Below are 20,363 nucleotides of genomic sequence, written 5' to 3'. Positions count from 1 at the left end.
GCTAATTTTGTATTTTTAGTAGAGACAGGGTTTCTCCATGTTGGTCAGGCTGGTCTTGAACTCCCAACCTCAGGTGATCTGCCCACCTTGGCCTCCCAAAGTGTTGGGATTACAGGCGTGAGCCACGTCTCCCGGCCGTTTTCATTTCTTTTAAGTATATACCTACGAGAGGAATTGCTGGGTCATATGGTTACTCTACACAGAACTTTTTGAGGACTTGCTAAATTGTTTTCCAAAGTGGCTGCACCATTTTACATGCCCATCAGCAATATATTGTGAACCCTGAAAATTTGAGACAGGTCTCAATTAATTTAGAAAGTTTATTTTGCCAAGGTTGAGGGCACTCCCATGACAGGCCTCAGGAAGTCCTGAGGACATGTACCCAAGGTGATCAAGGCACAGCTTGGTTTTATACATGTTAGGGAGACATGAGACATCAATCAATGTATGTAAGCAGTACATTGGTTTGGTATGGAGAGGGAGGACAACTTGAAGCAAAGGCAGGAAGACTACTGCAAAGGCAGGAGGCAGGAGGGAGCTTCCAGGTCACAGATAGGTGATAGACAAACGGTTACATTCTTTGAGTTTCTGATTAGTCTTTCTAAAGGAGGCAAATCTGTCTCGGTGAAATGCATCTGTCTCGGTGGGCAGAAGGGTGACTTTGAATGGAATGGGAGGCAGGTTGACTCTAAGCAACTTCCAGCTTTAGTTTTCCTTAGTGATTTTGGGGGCCCAAGATTTCCCTTTCACAGTATGATGGTTCCAATTTCTTCACATCCTCACATCATATTCTATTTTATGAGTTATCTCCGCATGGGTATTATTATTTCTCTTGGGTTTAGCTCCTTGAGGACACAAACTGCCCTACAACTATGATAATAGTAATCATAGAACCGTGCACATGGCAAGTTCTGAATAAATCTCAGCTGTTGGATATACTTTTTGTTATAATTACTAACACTTCCTAACTAGAGAGTAAGCCTACTCTAAGAAAAAATATAACTGTAATTTCACAACCTCCAAAGAACCCAGCGCATAAACAGCTACCATTTATTAAGCACTGACTGAATTCTTAGTAATATGTCCTCATTTTTTCAGATGAGGAAACTGAGATTCAGCTTATTTGTACAAGCAGTTAAAAAGCAAAGCTGAAATTCAGACCCAAGTTCTCACTGTATCATACTGTCCAAAAAAAGAATTCTATTTTTCAGGAAGAGACATGTCTGCTCACTTGAGGTCCTCTTATTTTTCCGCTATTCCCCAAAGGAAAGGGGTGATCTCTTAATTCTTTCGTTATGTCCTATTGTACATAGCATATAGTGGTAATTCAGAAAAATTGCTTCTAATTACGTAAATTTTCACAATGGTATAGTGACTAATACGCTGAAATAGAAAAGTAAGACATTGTTATCACGGTCTAGTTCAGTCTTTATTGCGACTATATCTGATAATATACGGTAAGCATCTAACCACTTGCCAGTGGCCACAGAGCCACAGGGAGACTATGTCTCGCTTAAATTCCCAAAAGTGGGCCCTTGTGTCTCAAAACGTTCCCGCATGGGAACCACAAAAACGTTGCCTCCCCAGTTATCACCCCAAGGGCCCAAGAGCCGAGGACACTGCCCGGCATCCTTCAGCTGGCCCCAGCTGTCAGACAAGCGGAACTGGGGACGAGGACTTTGCCCCTAACCAACATGGCCGCCCTTAGGCTTCGGGCTTCGGGCGGCAGAAGGAAGGTCACGTGAAGAGAATTCCGTTCCTTTATTGGCCCCGTCTCCTGGAAGGGCGGTGTACACTAACCCAACCGGCGCCGGCGTTAAAGGGGCCACCGTTGGATCCGCCGGTGGCCGGCCGTAGGGGCTGGGCGGGCGGGCGCCGCACCGGGTTTCTGCCCCTCCCGCGCGGAACGGTGACGGGCGGGGCTGGCGCTGGGAGGCCGTGTCGCTGGGAGCCTGGTGACAGCCCGCCGCCTGCCGCCGCGCGATCCCGAGGGGGTTAACCGCGGAGCAACCCCCACCCCCCCCGCCGAGCGCGGACGGGAGCGCGTGAGGCTCCGGCGCCCAAGCCCGGCGCAGCCAGCTGGGGCGCACAGGGGCGCGCGAGCGCGGGGATGGAGGACGGCGTGGCCGGGCCCCGGCTCGGGGCGGCGGCGGAGGCGGCGGAGGCGGCCGAGGCGCGAGAGCGGCCCGGGGTGACGCTGCGGCCCTTCGCGCCCCTCTCGGGGGCGGCCGAGGCGGACGAGGGCGGCGGCGACTGGAGCTTCATTGACTGCGAAATGGAGGAGGTGGACCTGCAGGACCTGCCCAGCGCCACCATCGCCTGCCACCTGGACCCGCGCGTGTTCGTGGACGGCCTGTGCCGGGTGAGGGCCGCGCCGGGCGGGCCGTCGGGGCGGAGGGCGGACACTTGTTGCCCGAGGAGGCGGCGCGGGTCGCAGCGCCCAGTCCCGGCCGCGCGCGGGGCGGGGAGGCAGCGACGCCCCCTGGGCCGCCCGGCCGCGGACCCCTCAGGGCTGGGGCGTGGGGACGGCGCCCCGAGGATCCCGGTCCCCTAGCAACCCCGGGGCGCGCGGAGCTCACTGCAGGGTCCCACAGGCTCGCCCCGGCTCCGGTGTGCGCCCAGGCTGGTGCGACTAGGGGGGTGAATTCGCTCCCCAAGGCGGGGCAGCACCGCCGCCCCCCGCGCTCTCGCCATCTCCCCGCATTTACTCGCTGGAGGAGGGGGTCACCTCATTCCTAGGGAAGAGGAAACAGACGTTGAGCGGCGACGTGACTCAGTGTTCATAAATAGGACGACGTCCCTGCATTCCCAATCTGCACTATTGGAAGAAAAGCCAATGTTTGGGTGAGGATGCGTGGTTGCTCATTAGCCAGCGGCTGGCCAGTTTTGGTGGAATTGTGTTGGGGGGAAGGGGACCATCTTTCAGACCTTTAGAATATTTAGTCAAGAACCTTGCCCCCTTGTGTGAAGGTGTGGCTTGCCGCCATCGGGGACACCCAGTACATGGGGAGTCGACTCCCTCCCCTGCCTCCCCACCCCCGCAAAATCCACACAATTTAGACACTTTGGAGGGTGAGGGGCAGGTATGAGTAATCAATAACGGTGGTGGGGAGGAGGAATTTATTTCAAATCTGCAGTTATTGTGCAGAATAAAATGTGAACAACGTGGGCGTCGCAGAATGAAACTGGTCTTTGAGAGATGCCCCATTAGGAGAGCAGCTGTCAAAAAAAGCAGTGCTTTCCGCGCTTGGCTGTGGGTCCACAAATGCTGTCAATGAACTATAGTTGAAGGCTGCTGCCAATACAACACCACTGTGAAACAGAATGGTGTGCGTAAGTGTCATTTATTTATAATTTATATGTTCACTTACTTTCTGAAAGGAATTACAATGGCCGTGTGCTTAGGTAAGCTTCCAGGCATGCTTTCTAGAGCAGCAATTGTCAGGAACTCAGGGTCTTACTGATTGATCTTACTCTAAAACCTTTTCCTCTCCATATAAACTAAGCGCTAGCCAGCATTTCAAACCTTTTCCTTAGGAGTTCTAGGCTGTCTTTCTGCTGGAACAAGGTCAAGTCACGTAAGACGGCACTTACTTGCAGTGTTGGAGACAATTTTTTCCAGTGTTGGATACAATCCTGAAATTGTGTTATATGAAAGTTTGCCCACTTCGCTAGCTATTCATTTTAACAAATATTTATTGAGACTTTGCTACGGAATAGGTACTGCCCTAGGCTCTGAGGCTACATCAGTAAATAAAATGGCATTTCTGCCTCCAGGGCTGACATTTTTTGGAAGGGAAACAAGCAATAAAGAAATATCAAATGTATCAGAAAGTAATGATGCTATAGGAAAAAGTAAGACTTGGAGGGCAGGAGGAGGCAGTGGAGATCTGGGAGTGGAGGGGAGATTGCTATTTTCCATAAGATGATCAGAGAAGGTCTTACTGATACGGTGGTATTTTGAGCAGAGACAATGTAGCATTGGTTCATTCAGGCTTTGCTGTCTATTGAGTGCTTACTGTGTTCCAGCCACTGGTTTAGGCCCAGAGGATAAAGCGGGGAACATTTCAAGCTCCTTGCTTTCATGGAGCTTAGGATCCAGTGGTTGAGGGGGAGATAGACAATAGGAAAAAGGCAAGTGAACAAGATCATTTCGGATAGTGATAAATGCGATTAAGAGACTGAAACAGGTGGATAGACAGCAAGGGGAGGGAGCTTGGTCAGAGTGCTCAGGTCCTAACGCTGTGGGGGTTTTGTTGAGCTGGTGAATTGGGGCAGGCCTGAGGGAACTAACAAGGGATATCCAGGCCTGCAGCCATGAGCAACAGCTGGAAGCTGGAGCTGGGGGAGGAAGTCACGTGGCTGGAAACCTAGGAGAAGAGCTGCCTGCCAGGAGCTGTAAACTTGAAGGTGTGGAGTTGAGATGCTAAGGCAGGGTGCAGGCAGGGAAGAAATTCTCAGGATTCTGATTTCATTGGCAGAACTCAAAGGACAGCCAGGAGGCAAGGGAGCCCCAACAGTGGAGTCCATAGGTTGGGTCATCCTTCCAGGGCCCACAAAAGGGTAGATAATGGCTCTGGGGACAGTGTGGATAAAGTGGACTTACACAGAGGAGTTAGCAGGGAGCCACTTTAGATGGAGTGGCCGAGGGAGGCCTCTGCACAGCCTGGACCATGTTGACAGGAAGAAGCTCCCTGGGGAGGTGTTTGTGTGGCCGGCATCCCGGCAGAGGGACTAGCAGGTGCAGAAGCTCCAGTGCAGGGTGAACTCCATGTATTTAAAGGACTTGAAGGGTTGCATGAGAGACAGAGAGGCGATTGGTGGCTGAGGTTGGATAAGCAACCAGAAAACATCCCCCTGGGGCCATGGTAAGGATTCAGGTGTGATTCTAACTGCACATCTTGGTGGAGAATGGCTTTCAGGAGGGAAACTGGGTGGGCTAGAGAGGAAGCAAGGAGACCTGGTAGGAGGCTGTTGCCATCATCCAGGGGAGATAGGAAGGGAGTGGGACTAGGATGGTGGTATTGGAGATGGAGAAAGGGGCAGAGCCTCCATCTGAGCCTCTTCTCTCCATTCGGAGAATCTGGAGCTTCAGAATGGGGATGAGGGAGGGTTGTGCACTGGTGTCCAATTCTAGGGTCCTGTAAGATGTACAGCAATCAGTGAAAACCTAAAAACCAGCTGGGCTAAGGGAGTCCCAGTCTCCGAAGGCAAATAGCTCTATGCAGTGGGCAACCAGAGAGCTAAAGTCACAGCGGGTCCTTGGTAAGCCTTGCAGCAAGTGGACCATTTCTCATTTAGCGGAAACTATCCTTCTAGGTGGGAATATGTAGTTTCTGCGGTTTCAATGCTGCAGCCTTACTGTTAAGACTGGGGTGTCACCTTTGGATGATGTAATGTAAATGTAAATCTACTTTAGGTTGGTGGTATCTCCCCTTGTGTAAACAGATCATTAACTGCAATGCTGACAAAAGTCCCTGGGGGTCTGGCTGTCCCCTCCTTAGCCAGTCTGTTGGATCTGGAGAGTGATGGTGTGAGGAAAAAAGACTGGATCAAACTTCTTTATATATAGTCACATGATTCTGTAAGCTTAGTCTTAAAGGAAAGAAAAAAAATTAACCTGAACTACAATTCTTTTGAAAATTTACATCAGAAGCTGTTTTGTAACTATAATTGCTTGGCCAGATATGTAAGATTTGTTTTCATTGGCTGGCTCAGTATCAATATTGTAAATACTGTATAATGAGTTTGTTAATTAAATGTATTAGATTCACACTGTTACAGATGAATGAAAACTTTTATTAAAATATGATTATTTTCTGTTTGTACAAATATTTGATGAACATATTCCATTCTAGTACTCTTTTTGTGAGTCTTTTTTTCTTTTCTATTTAGAAAAGCAAAGCAATTCAAAATGCTTTGAACCAGTAATTACATGTGCTTTGAATTGCTGAAAATGGTTAGTTGGTTCCCTGGAATAAGAGTTTATTCAGTCATCATCAAGCTGACCAGGAATTTAAGAGTTCTCAGATAATATTCTGTTCATTTCCAAGCAGTGAATATAGTTCGTATAGTAATGGAAACAAATACCCTTTTTTCAGTTGTCTGAAATATGAATGTATATTTGATTCATAGAGCTCTGCCGGAAGGCTAAGTAAGAAAATTATAGAAAAATTTACTCTTTTCTCTTGAGTAAACTTACCTAAAAACAAACAAACAAAAAAACTCACCTAAGATTTGTGATAGATGTAGTACTATCATGACTTTAATAACAAAATATTCAGATCAGCATAAAAGGAATAGAAGTAACATCCTTCCATTCTTTATGTGAATAGAGACCTTTCAGCAGTGCTCTCAACCTTAGCTGCACGTCAGAGTCTCTAGGGAGCTTTGAAAAATTCCCATTTCCAGGCCACTCCAAACCCATTCCAATCTCTGGGGCTGGGAATCGCCTGGAAAGCTCCCCAGGTGATTCTAATTGTTAGTTGAGATTGGGAACCATTGTCTGAAGTCGCGGTTTGGCCTGACCAGAGGCATCGTTATATCTTAAAAAGATCGCTGAAAATTTGATGAAGCTCCACTTCTAGCTAGATGACTTACCCTTTCTGTGCCTTGATTTCCTGAACTGGGAGCCAGGCCCTTGGTCTGCAGGCTTCCTTCTCCTGAGTGTTGTTTGACCCTGTGGCCTGCGGGCAGGGTCACTGGCGCCCGCAGACCAGGAGATGGGGCATTTGGTTTAACCTTAGGTTACCTCTCTTCGCCTTAATGGGTGCTGCTCACTCTCCACCCAAACAGCAGTTCACGCACTTGGCCTCCCAAAACTTGTTTTCTGGTCGCAAGACATCATTCGAAAGCAATTTGATGATTGAAGTGTTTTGAGGACCTAAGGTGGCCCTGCTGATGTACATAGTTTCCACTCCTGAGGTTGTATATACTTGGCTGCGTTTCTGCCTGTTCCTCTTCCAAGCCAGTCTGTCGTAGCATATTGTAAAATGTGACATCCTAGCAGGAGAGTAACAGTTGGATTCTATTGCACTGGAAAATCCAGGCGGTTTTAGGCCATTTTCACTTTTCACCCTAGTGTGAGGGTGAGGCATGCGGTTTCTCAGATTTAAATTATGAATAAAATTTCCCCTTAAATGATCTTATCTCCAATATGGTATGGAGTTTAATTTATTTGGGAAGGTTCAGAATGTTGTACATTTTTGAAAGCTACATGTTACATATGTGCGAAGTTTATTTTCAGTTATCCACTATTTCTCTAATTTTAGGATTTCTGACTCTAAAATCAGATGTTTTTCACATCCAGAGCTGCTTTAAATCCTCCTCACCACTCCACCCCCTAACAAGTGCTTGGTTCCCCTCTCAGCTCAATCTGCTGTCACCTTCATTACTTAAAGCATTTTTTCTTCCATAGCAGTAGCTTTAAATGTTACTGCCTGCAACTTCAGGCTTTTCCAGCCTCAGGACAATTACATAAAGGAACAAAAAATAGGCTTTGTGCTAGAGCAGAATAGCTAAGGCAGGGGCTGTTGGTTCCAATGTTTATATTTCAGGCTATATTCTTCGTTTCTTTGTTTCTCTCCTTTTAAAAAAATGTGATCCACTCATTTTCATACATATCACCGCAGGGCCTGTTTGCGCAGGTCTGAGAACGCATCACTGCTGGTACAGTAATAGTGACTGTGCACACATCAGCATGTGTGGGATGGGTAGACCCTGCGTGTACATTGTCTATGCAGAATCATTAGGACTCATCTCAAGGATGCTGAGGAAGTGCCAGTCATTTCACATATAGTTCAGTTGTGAGAGACAGTTTTTTCCTTTGTAAATACTAATCACCATCAAAGCATAAGAATGCTGATGACACACAGCCGATCACTCTGCCATGATCTCTGAGCATTAGGAGGCTATACCATGGCAGTAGAAAGTCAAAATGTCTCTTCTTGGGAAAAACAGAAACATTTTCAAAGTGTAACATCAGGAGAATATTAATTACCTTAACTCAAACTTTGACATTGGGGAAAGGGTTGGCTTCATGTTGTATAAATTTCAATCATCGTAGAAATTCTTTACTATATTTGATATAGTTGGGATAGGGTTGTTTTATTTATTTTCACCTCTGAAGATTTAGTTGGGTTTAATATGCTCACATTCCCCAGTGAAGTCTACATGAGGAGGCTGGGAAGCATACTGGTTAAGGCTATGGGTCTTAAGCATACCTTTCCCACTTATGCAGTGTGACTCTGGGAAGCTATTTATCCTACCGATGCCTTGGTTTCCCTGCCTGTAAATGGGGCTGTTGATAGTACTCACATTTTATGATACATATAAAATGCCTGTCAGAGTGATTGGGTCTGTATATACAATATAGGTTTGTGTATTGGTTATCTACTGCCATGTAACAAACCCAACACTTAGTGGCTTAAATAATAAATGTTAATTATGTCACAGTGTCTGTGGGTCAGAAATTCAGGGATGGCTTAGCCTGGTGCCCCTGCCTCAGAGTCTCTCCCAAGGCTGCAATAAAATATCAGCTATGGTTTCATCCGAAGGCTGAACTGAAGGAGTGGTATCTACTGCCAGGCTCACTTGTGTTGGGGCTGCTGCACCCCCTCCATAGGGTGGCTTGCAGCATGGCAGCAGGCTTCCCTCAGAGCAAGCCAGATGGAATGGGATCCACCATCTTTTTGTAGCCTAATCTCAGTGATAGCCCATCACTTTTCACTGTATTCTATTCCTGAGAAGCGAGTCGGTAAGTGCAAATCTCACTCAGGGAGAGGGAATTACAAAAGGGTGTAAATACCAGGACGTGGGGATCCCTGGGGGCCATCCTATAGGCCCTGGTCCCCAACATTTTTGGTACCAGGGACCAGTTTCATGGAAGACAGTTTTTCTACAGACCGGGGGCAGGGAGCTAGTTTCAGGATAATTCAATCGCATTACATTTACTGTGTACTTTAGTTCTATTATTATATAATAAAATAATTATACAACTCACCATAATGTAGAATTAGTAGAAGCCCTAAGCTTGTTTTCCTGCAATTAGATGGTCCCATCTGGGGCTGATGGGAGACAGTGACAGATCATCAGGCATTAGATTCTCATAAGGAGCGCGCAACCCAGATCCCTCGCATGCACAATTCACAATAGGGTTCATGCTCCTATGGGACTCTGCTGCCGCCGGAGCTCAGGCAGTAATGTGAGCAATGGGCAGCGGCTGTAAATACAGATGAAGCTTTGCTAGCTCACCCGCTGCTCACCTCCTGCTGTGCGGCCCGCTTCCTAACAAGCCATGGACTGGCACTGGTCTGTGGTCCGGAGGTTGGCGACCCCTGCTATAGGCTGCCTACCACAGTTAGATATTCATTAGTACATTTTTTAATTTGTAAACTTTTTTGACTTCTGTGGAGCAATCAATGTTTAGAAATGCATATTAAGATTTCTTTCTAAGGCTGGGTGTGGTGACTAATGCCTATAATTCCAACACTTTGGGAGGCCAGGAGTTCCAGACCAGCATGGCCAACATGGTGAAACCCCATCTCTACTAGAAAATACAAAAATTAGCTCCATGTGGTGGCATGCGCCTGTAGTCCCAGCTATTCAGGAGGCTGAGGCATGAGAATCGCTTGAACCCTGGAGGCAGAGGTTGCAGTGAGCTGAGATTGCGCCACTGCACTACAGCCTGGGATACAGAGCAAGACTCTGTCTCAAAAAAAAAAAAAAAAAAAAAAAAAAGGAAAAAGGGAGCAAATCCAAACGGATCCCTGACATTATTAAAAAGACTTATTTGGAGGAAAAAAAGAGGATTTTTTTTCTAATCTGATTTTTTTCTTTTTAGCTTCAGCTCTGTAAAAGAATACAGTTTTAGCCACTACAGTTTAACATGGAATACTTCATTGAGAGGACTATAGCTAGGTTACTAAGTTTCTAAGTATCAAGAGCAGTTACCCACCATATTTCTGAACAAAGAACTCGGGACGCTAAACCTTTTATAACTTGGAAGGGTCCAGTACTTTTCCTTTTGTTACTAATTTTAGCAGGTGCCACATGAAATTCCCATGTGCAAACATAATTAATGCCAAAGAGAGAGGTTTTTGAGTTCAGCCTGAATTCACGATTAAGAGACAAAAATGTTATTTAATTCAGGAAGTTCCTCAACATAACAATAGCCTGTCTTATTTTATCACTGTATTATTAATCTTCTCAGGCTGCCATAACAAAAAACACAGACTAGGAGGCTTGAGCAACAGAAATGTATTTCCCACAGTTCTGGAGGCTGCAAGTCTGAGGTTGAGGTCCCAGCATGGTCTGTTTCTGGTGAGGCCTCTCTGGGCTGCAGATGGCCCCCTTCTCCCTGTGTCCCTACGTGGTCTTTCCTCAGTGTGTGGAGAGAGGAGCAAGCTCTCTGGTGTCTCTTCTTATGAGAGCACTAATCCTATTATATTAGTGCCCCACCCTTCTTACCTCTTTTAGCCTAATTACTTCCTTAGAGGTCTCATCTCCAAATAAAGCCACACTGGGGATTAGGGCTTCTGCATTTGGACTTGGGGGATGCAAGCATTTAGTCCATAATAATCACCTTTAATTTTTGTTAATCTTTGTGCTTTATTTTAAAGATAATAAAATAGTTTCTATTCATTAATATGAAGTGCTTTATTTTGTATATTAAGTACCCTATTTATATAATACATGTCATGGGTGCACCTAGCTGGGGCCAGTGTCACAGGCAGTAAAGGAATTTACCAAGACAGTTGCAGGTAAAGAAAGCCAGATTTATTAGAAAAAGTATAAAAATATGTTGCAGGGGTGCAACAGGCAGCACAGCAGAGAAGGGGCTGTATGCCAAGCGGCAGAGACTAGAAGGAAGTTTTATAGGGTTGTGCTGGAGGGGGCTATGTGCTGAAAAAGGTCACTGTGCCCAGGGGTTGTTTTTGATTGGCCATTTCTCAGAATTACTGTTCATTGTTCTCTCCCATCTGGGGCCCCTTTCTCATTGTTGTTTACTTATCAGGACTCCACAATACATATCATTTTATCCTTACAAGAACTCTATGGCATGGGTACTGTTATCATCCCCATTCTACAGAAGAGGAATCTGAGGCCAAGTAACCTGTCTGAGGTCACATAGGTAAGGAACTGTTGATCCCTAGACTCAAACCCAGTTTCAGCTAACTCTAAAGCCTGTGCTGTTCATCATCTTTTTTTTTTGAGACCGAGTCTTGCTCTGTTGCTCAGGCTGGAGTACAATGGCATGATCTCGGCTCACTGCAGCCTCCGCCTCCCGGGTTCAAGTGATTGTCCTGCCTCGGCCTCCTGAATAGCTGGGATTACAGGCACCTGCCACCATGCCCGGCTAATTTTTGTATTTTTAGTAGAGACAGGGTTTCACCATGTTGGCCAGGTTGGTCTCGAACTCCTGACCTTGTGATCCACCCGCCTTGGCCTCCCAAAGTGCTGGGATTACAGGTGTGAGCCACTCCACCCAGCTGCTGCTCATCACCTTAAAGCATGGCATTAATGCGAGTGAATTTTTCATATATCTTTCACATCTCATTTCAATCCTAGGACAGCTCTGTGAAGACAGTATTTTTACCTACGGGAAACGGAGATTCACACGAGTTACGACTCTTCATTCTTTCAGTCATGTGTTTATATTATATTAGGGTTCTCTAGAGGGACAGAACTAATAGGATAGATCGATATATATAAAGGGGAGTTAAAAGGAAGTTTATTAAGGAGTATTGACTCACACAGTCCCAAGGTGAGGTCTGACAATAGGCTGTCTACAAGCTGAGGAGCAAGGAAGCCAGTCTGAGTCCCAAAGCTGAAGAACCAGGAGTCTAATGTTTGAGAGCAGGAAGCATCCAGCACAGGAGAAAGATGTAGGCTGAGAGGCTAAGCCGGTCTAGTCTTTTCACATTCTTCTGCCTGCTTTTATTCTGGCAGCTGATTAGATGGTGCCCACGAAGATAGAGGGTGGGTCTGCCTTTCCCAGTCCACTGACTCAAATGTTAATCTCCTTTGGCAACACCCTCACAGACACATTCAGGAACAATACTTTGCATCCTTCAATCCAATCAAGTTGACACTTAATATTAACTATCACATATATGTAATGGATGTTTATACATGCCGATGGCGTGCCAGGCAGGTGGCACCCTGGTGCTCAGGTGGAAGGCAGTGCCTGGACACTGGCACCAGGCAGACCCAGATTTGAATCCTGGCTCCATCATTCCATTCATTCATTCATTTATTCAACAAATACCTTTTGGGTGCCATCTATGTTCTGAGCACTGTGCTAGTTGCAAAACCAGCTGTGGGGATCCAGGCTGGCAGCCCACTTCCCCAGTGTAAGGAGGGCACAGCCCTAGACAGATCTTGGTGAATGACAAACACCACCTCTCCCTTCATGGAACTCACAGCCCACTTGCCTCTCATTCCCCACACCCTCATAAGGTAAATCAGACTTTTCCAAGTAGGAATCTGCTCAAAAAGAGCATTTCTTCAATGTGATTCTAGTTCTCTTCCACACAGCTTCTCTGGCTTCCACCCGTACCCTGTTTGTCCAGCATGTGGCTAGAGAGGAGGTACATTTCAGTCACTTAAACTTTGTGTCTTTAATTGGTCTTGGAAACATATACAGTACTGATCTGAAATGACCCCTGTGTCAGGGATGATTTAAATGACCCCAAGATGGCCAGGTGCTGTGGCTTATCCCTGTAATTCCAGCACTTTGGGAGGCTGAGGCGGGCAGATCACCTGAGGTCAGGAGTTCAAGACCAGCCTGGCCAACATGGCAAAACCCCATCTCTATTAAAAAATACAAAAATTAGCCGGGCGTAGTGATGGGCACCTGTAATCCTAGCTACTCGGGAGGCCGAGGCAGGAGAATCGCTTGAACGCGGGAGGCGGAGGTTGCAATGAGCCAAGATTGTGCCACTGCACTTCAGTCTGGGCAACAGAGTGAGCTGTGTCTCAAAAAGAAAAAAAAAAGTGACCCCAGGACGGATTCTGTCCAGTTACTGCTTGAAGATTTGCCGAAAATAGCCTCACAAGGCCAGATCACTTGAGTAAAATGTTTCTCAAAACATCTGCCAACATTGAAGACTTTTCCAAATGTCATGATAGCAATTATTGATTGATAAGGTGACATGTCTCATCCCACTTTGTCCATCCTGGCTTATGCCTGTCATCCAAGTGAAATCGTTAGTAGCACCCTCTCCTACTCTGAAGCTTGAGTGATAAATTATAATTATAGGTCCCCTATTCACTTAGCACTTATAATCAATTATACTTACAATCAATTATAGGTCCCGTATTTACTTAGCACTTACCACTTGTGCCAGATATTTTAGGTACATCATCTCTTTGAATCCTTCTTACAACCTTCTAAGATATATACTATTATTTCCCCATTTCATAGATGAAGGAGACTTCTTCACCCTTTATAAAAATAATAAGCACTGTGGAATCCCGGGGTAACTGGATATCCGACTGGGGTTCTCGAAGTCCTGGGACCAGAAGGTTCTTCCAAGGCTGTGACTTTCATCTCTTCATTGAGAAATTCGTGCTGAGAAGGGTGACGAAATGTCCTCAAGGGTGCTCAATAGATATTGGCAAAACTCAAAAGCAGGTCTTTTTTTCTTGCAGCCTGCTGGTTTTACTCTGCCCACTTAATTCTCCAGCGAATAATGTTCTCCCGTTTCCCAGCGCCATCCAAAAGAACCCGGAGCATACAAACCGGGAGGACTTCGGGAGATCAAGCCAGCTGGAACAGGGGTACCTGGTAATATTGCCAGGGAAGGCTGTCCCCAGGCCGCAGGGGGCTGCCGGAGAACAGTCTCCAGCTTGTGGAGGGGCCGGAGAGCTTTGCACTGAGGGCCCGTCCAATACTGTTCAAAGACCAGCGGTCGCCGCCGGGGGGCAGTAACTTCATTCTGCAGTGGAGCTTGCTGGTTGACTTACACTTTATTTCAGGCATCAAAGGCAAAGTGCACTTTCAGAAGGGAGAAGTCATACCTTGTGCTGCAGAGAAGCTATTATTATAAAGATAAGTGTGTAATTGAACCCTTCAAGTGGAGAGACACCCCTCTCCCTCCAGCAGAAACCGTGCAGGTGAGAAAGCCGCTTCCTGAGTGGACCTATTCCCTGCTGCTGGGAGATGCTGCCCCCTTTGTTTAGAATACAAATAGGGGAACGTGCTCACCTGAAGGGGAGACTTTTGAAAGGAATGACCCTCCTCCTGAAGATGACTGGAATTATCAGCATTATTATGAAAAGAATATGAAATATGAAAATATCAGCATAAAGAAATACAGAGAGAGAACTCAGATGAAAACATTTTATTTCAGAGATAATGGGAATTTTCTGAGTGGGCTTCAGATATTAGGTTACTCAGTAGATTAAGAAGGAAAAGCTTTTGCTGGTAGGCAGGTCACCCGGATGATTCCAGAATTACCACCACTCTGGTCAAGTAGTGACAGTGTTCTGGGCTGGAGTCACGATTCTGGGGAATTTGTACAGCTTCCCTCACATGCACCCCAACCTGTGGATCTCAGGTGGTCTGGTCCGCAATCAGTAAAACTGCTGTGCAGCCCCTCAAAACAGACCACCCTTCAGAAAAATTCACTGTGTTACATTTCATGAACTGCCTGGAAACACCTGCAGGTGTTTGGAAAGTGATTCAGGGTTCATTTGTATTGGTATCTCTTTCTAGAATAGCTAAATTCAAGATGTATCTTTCAAACTAGACACAGGGTGAAATTGGGTGTGGGTAGAGAGCTTGTTGGTTTGTGGGGGTGACTTCCTGTATTTAGTGAAAGGGGTGGTTATGCAGAGGCAGCATAGAGCATTCTGTGTTGGATTTGTGGCTTGGAATGCAGTGGACCCCGCTGGCTGCCTTCAGGGCTGTGCCTGAGATTCTGAGCATCTTCAGCTTTGTGTCTGTAAAGAGGTCTAGATGGTGGCTTACTAGGATGCTGTGAGAATTGCATGTAGCATGGTAACATTTGTGATCGTATCGAGGACAGGAGATACTCAGAAAATATTTATTTAGTCTTTATGAAGGATCTTGTTTTAATGTCAATGAATATGTTGTTACCAGTTTTATATTAGGTCACTGTTTAATTTTTGCTTATTTTTCTGTGCATTTATTTTCTTTTCTCTAGGTGCAGGTTTTGTTGCTGCTTATTAATCATGGCTCAGCTAAGAGTGCAGTGAATGTGAAGGTATATATACCTACACTTGTGATTACTGTTATCTCTGAATGCTGAATGTGGACAGCACTCATTTTTTTTTTTTTTTTTTTTTTTTTTTGAGACGGAGTCCCGCTCTGTTGCCCAGGCTGGAGTGCAGTGGCTCAATCTCAGCTCACTGCAGTGGCTCAATCTCAGCTCCGCCTTCCAGGTTCACGCCATTCTCCTGCCTCAGCCTCCCAAGCAGCTGGGACTACAGGCGCCCGCCACCACACCCAGCTAATTTTTTGTATTTTTAGTAGAGATGGGGTTTCACTGTGTTAGCCAGGATGATCTCGATCTCCTGACCTCGTGATCCACCCACCTTGGCCTCCCAGAGTGCTGGGATTACAGGCGTGAGCCACCGTGCCCAGCCTAGCGTTCACCTTCTTTATGGACGGACACCCACCTTAGTTTAGAGTTGTTCTTGTTAAACTACATCAATGTACAGCAGTCAGGAGGGTTGGTCTGGATTCAAATCCCAGCTCTGCCAGCAACCAGCTGTGTGACCTTGGGCAAGTAACTTAACTTCTCTGCACTTAGCTCTCCTGGTTTATCAAATGAGATTATAAAAGCCCCTACCTCCTGGGGTTGTGTTGTGAGGATGAAAGGACATAATACAAATAGAGGGCTTACAATAATATCAAGCTCATAGTAAGTATTTAGTATGAGTTAGCAATTTTATTAAAATGCAGAGATTATAGTGTCTACATTGCTTGCAGCTGCTTAACCTGTTCCTGGGACAGTGCCTGGCACATAGTAGGCACTTAGTAAATATTTGGGTGTCAGTGGAAGCAAAACACCATCATGAACATGAAAATATTGTTAAGTCATTAAATAGTAAGCTTTATTTTCCCATGAGTAACTTAGGCACTTTCAGAAGCTGCGTCCATTTTTTCAGGCCAGTGGGTCCTGCAGCTTAAAAATTTTGCAGTGGTGTGTGCCTGCATGCATGTGTGTTTGTGAACACATGTGCATGTGTGTATGAAATGAGCAGATTTAGATACTGAATATTCAGAATACCACAGCACCATATATGCTATGCCAGCAGACTGGCATGGCTTATTAACACTTATAAATGCTTAGAAAAACCTGTATTAATTTCACTATAGTATGTTGAGACTTTGCTAAAGGGATGTTTTAATGTGAAATGAGCTTTGCTACAAAGTTGCAAACAACTTAAGACTGTAAACACTTTCTATAAAATAAATCTCAACATAATGAATATGAAAGCCTCATGGACTATAAAGCATAAAAATCATTATTATTGAAGAAAGAAATCCTAGGCTTCTTAGCACAATTTAAAATAAAAATATTGTAATTGAGAAATAAATGCTAATGCTTGGTGGTGAGGTTTTTCTCCAGTCTCCTCGCCTCCTTTCCTTTCTCTCCCTCTCTCCTGATCGTTCCCTTCTCCTCCTTTCTCCCTTCTCTCTCCTGGTTCCTAGAATGCCTTTTAGAAGAAAAACAGACCTTTTCAGAAATACATTGTCATCTGCTAAATCTCCACCTACTGCACCAGCCAGCCTCAGCACCCTCCTAGGAGGTGGCTGCTTATTCTTTGCCGTGTCTTACCTTAAGAGGGCAAAATCAACTTGTGATGATTCCTATCTCTGAATGCTGCCCTGGTTTCCATTAGAATATGCTGGGGAAGATGACCTTTCTTAATGAAAGTAGGCAGCACCCTGCTGTGCTGTTAATTAAATGAGCTAACCTTTAAAAACGTGATTCTCACCCTGCAGCAGCATGCCACCCAGCAGTCTGTCCCCAGGGATGGCTCTGTGAGCCACCTGTGTCATAGGGAGGTACCAGGGGCCTGAAGATTGGAGTGAGGGGCTTTAGCATAGAGTGATCTGGACTCGTGGTTGTTGGGGCCAGTTCTTGTGCTTTAGGTTCAAGGTAACTTATCCCTTATCTACCCTTCTAGCCAGAGAACACAACACAGCCATTACAAGCTGACTTAAGCGAAAAGTTGCAATAGGTCTACACCTATTGTTCGTGCTGCCCATGAGGCTATTTAATGGCATTGGGGAGAAATACATGAAGAGCATGACTCATAGTAAGTACCGTTTGCTGATAGTAAGCACCAACTATAGATTGTCACATTCGTTAGATGGTTTTTTATGACCAACTATCACTTTGTTAATTACACCTCAAATCACAGAGGCATAATTAGCTATCAAAGTAATAGTTGGTAGCCCATCTTCTCTCAACCCTTCTTTAGGGATAGCCTCTGTTGAGTGTATGTGTACCCTTTCACCCACATGTATAAACATAATGTGGTGTGTTTGGAAAGATAAATACACTTAAATAGGTACCATCTGCATGTTTACATTACATAGTATTAGATTGCATACTGTATTTTGCCACTTGGCTTTTTAACATGTTGTGGATATCTTGTCGGTAGACTCAATGTATTTCTTTTTTCTGAAACAGTCTCACTCTGTCGCCCAGGCTGGAGTGCAGTGGCATGATCTTGGCTCACTGCAGCCTCCACCTCCCGGGTTCAAATGATTCTCCTGACTCAGGCTCTTGAGCAACTGGGATTACAGCCACCTGCCACCACACCCAGCTAATTTAATGCACTTCTTTTGATGACTACCTGATGATTCATGATTAGAACATAACACAACTCAACCAGCTATTCCTATTGATTGTCATTTAGGTTGTTTCCAGGTTTTTTCCCTATTATAAATAATGTTGCAAACAGCATTCTTTGTTTCCTTATGTAATTGTATTTGTAAGACACATTGCTAGAAGTGGAATTTCTGAGCCAGAAGGTATGGTTACTTTACGTTTTAATAGATACTGTCAGTTTGCTCTGCAAACTGTTTATACTGATGTATTACCCCTAGCATCGCTTGAGTTCCTCTCTGCCCACATTCTCGCTAGTACTGGGGATTAGAAATCATTTTGAATCATTGCCAGGATCTCTGATAGATGTAAAATAGTATCTTCTTGTTTGAATTTGCTTTTCCTTAATTAGGAACAAAGCTGACCCTTCAATATGCTTATTAGTCAGTTGTTGCTTTTTTTCCTCTATAAACTGATTGTATATATCTTGCGCTACTTCTCTGGTGAGTTTATCGTCTGTACTTAGGAATATGTAAGTTATTTGCTTATTAAGGAAATTAGTACCTTACTGCATATATTACAGATATTTTCTCCAGTTTGCCATTTGATTTTATGGTGTTTTTACTCCATAGAAATTTGTATTATTTTTATTTGTAGTTCAGATGCAGAAATTTTGCCTTCCTTTCTCCTGAGGTTGTTTCATACCTAGGCCAAGATGTATAGGAGTAGGTTTTCTTCTAGAACTTGTACATTTTTGTTGTTGATGTTTGCTTTTAATTTACTGGACATTCTGGTATGAGAAGTGAGTTAGACTTCTGGTTTTCTCGTTTGCATGTTACCTGTGGGGTGTTCCAATGTTGTTTACTAAGCAGTGCTCTTTCTTTGAAGATTTGAAATACCACCTAAATGATCAAATATGCTCTTCTATCAGGATTCTTCTCTTGATCTTTTTGTTCATTTCTAAGCTTGTTTCATACTACTGTTTTCATGACTGTGATCTTACATTTTAGCCTGATTTAACAATTAATACAGTGAATTCTCCTATTCTTTTTTTCCAGTATTTGTTTTCCTGACTAGTATCATTTGCTGCTTCTTCTTTGGGAATTCTAGAAGTACACTGTTACTTTCAAACTGTCCTCTACTCCCTTACAAGAATGAAAACGAACACGGAACATCCAAGCCCGTTGATATTTTGAGTGAGATTGCTTTGGGTTTATAGTTACTTAGGGAGAGTTGACGTCTTTACATCTGAGGTTCCTGTGGTGTTATTCTACTTATGTAAGCCATCTTTTCTCTACTCAGTACAGGGTGGAAGTTTTCTTTATATAGACCCTATCCATTTCTTTAGTTTGTATTTATGTTTTAGATTCTTCAATATGAACATTTTTGTGTAAATTTAAGAAATTATTTAAAAATGGGATTTTTAAATTACACTTATTTTTACCTCTATATAGAGAAGATTATTGTTTCTGTGTATTAATTTTGTAACCAACCACCTGTACTAAAGCCTTTGACTATTTCTAATAGTTGATTCTTTTGTATTTTCTAGGTATAAAATCGTATCACCTGCAAATAATGATGATTTTTCCATCTTGTTTATAATACTTCAAATTGTATTTCAGCATTAAATTACAGAGGCAGCAGATGGGTATCCTCATCTTATGGAAACACGCTAGTCTTTCACCACTGACCATAGCTTGGGTGTGGCAATATGGTATTTTATCTCACCTTCAGGTATCTTGATGACTTTCCCTGTTACAGACCTAGTTACCCCAACAGACACATCTAGCTTTCTTTCATTACTTTTACATAGGCTCCAAGCTGACACACAATTCTTCTTTAAAGAAGCAGCTTCCCGAACGTTCTGTGAGCCACATCTCCATCTGCACACTCTCGATGCTGCCCTGTGGAGAACTCCCTGGGGTGGTGGGAATGTCCTGTATCCGCACTGTCCACTGCAGTAACCACTGGCCACTTGTGGCCACTGAGTGCTTGAAATGTAGTGGATATGACTGAGGAACTGAACTTTTAATTTTTTTCATTTTAATTAATTTTCATTTAAATTGTCATGTTATTGAGCACTTAAAATGTTAGCTAGTACTACCAAGGAGTGTTTACTTTTGCTAATTTTCATTGAAATAGCCCCACGTGGCTGGTAGCTGCAGAACTGGGCTGCACGGGTTCCTCGCTCATTTATGGAAGGGTAAGATATGAATGCTAGAAAGGCCCTGGTGGCCACTCACTGTGCCCAGAGACGCTGAGATTGGGCCCACGTCACACAGCAAGTTCATGACGAAACTGAAACTGGGAGCCCAGGATTCTTACTCTCTGTCTCAAGCTGGTGTCACTGTCCAACCCCTACTTTACTCCTCCCCTCCCATTTCCCTTCCGTAAGTTATCACCGAAGTCCCAGTGTGTGCAGACCAACGCACAGCACAGTGAGCAGGCCCGAGCCTCGCAGACACCTTCCCTAGTGTGGGTCCAGCCAAGGGCTGTGCAGTTGTTTTGAGTTTTCAGCCGAGCTCCTTCACTCCACAGTGCAAAGGTTCTCAC

The 20,363-nt window shown here is 44.7% G+C and overlaps 1 protein-coding gene across 1 annotated transcript in view; it reads left to right on the top strand.

Moving 5' to 3' along the window:
• Positions 1-1,415: 1,415 nt before the first annotated feature.
• RCAN1 (regulator of calcineurin 1) overlaps positions 1,416-20,363 on the top strand; it is a 97,930-nt gene continuing 78,982 nt past the window's right edge. Inside the window, exon 1 of the mRNA XM_009233913.4 lies at positions 1,416-2,362. Within this exon, the coding sequence (XP_009232188.1) occupies positions 2,111-2,362 (252 nt within the window). The 5' untranslated portion in view covers positions 1,416-2,110. The remainder of the gene's footprint in view (positions 2,363-20,363) is intronic.

The sequence above is a fragment of the Pongo abelii genome, chromosome 22, assembly GCF_028885655.2.
Source record: "Pongo abelii isolate AG06213 chromosome 22, NHGRI_mPonAbe1-v2.0_pri, whole genome shotgun sequence".
Taxonomy (NCBI): Eukaryota; Metazoa; Chordata; class Mammalia; order Primates; family Hominidae; genus Pongo; species Pongo abelii.
The sequence above is the reverse complement of the archived record's forward strand: the minus strand, read 5'-3'. Positions and strand labels throughout refer to the sequence as shown.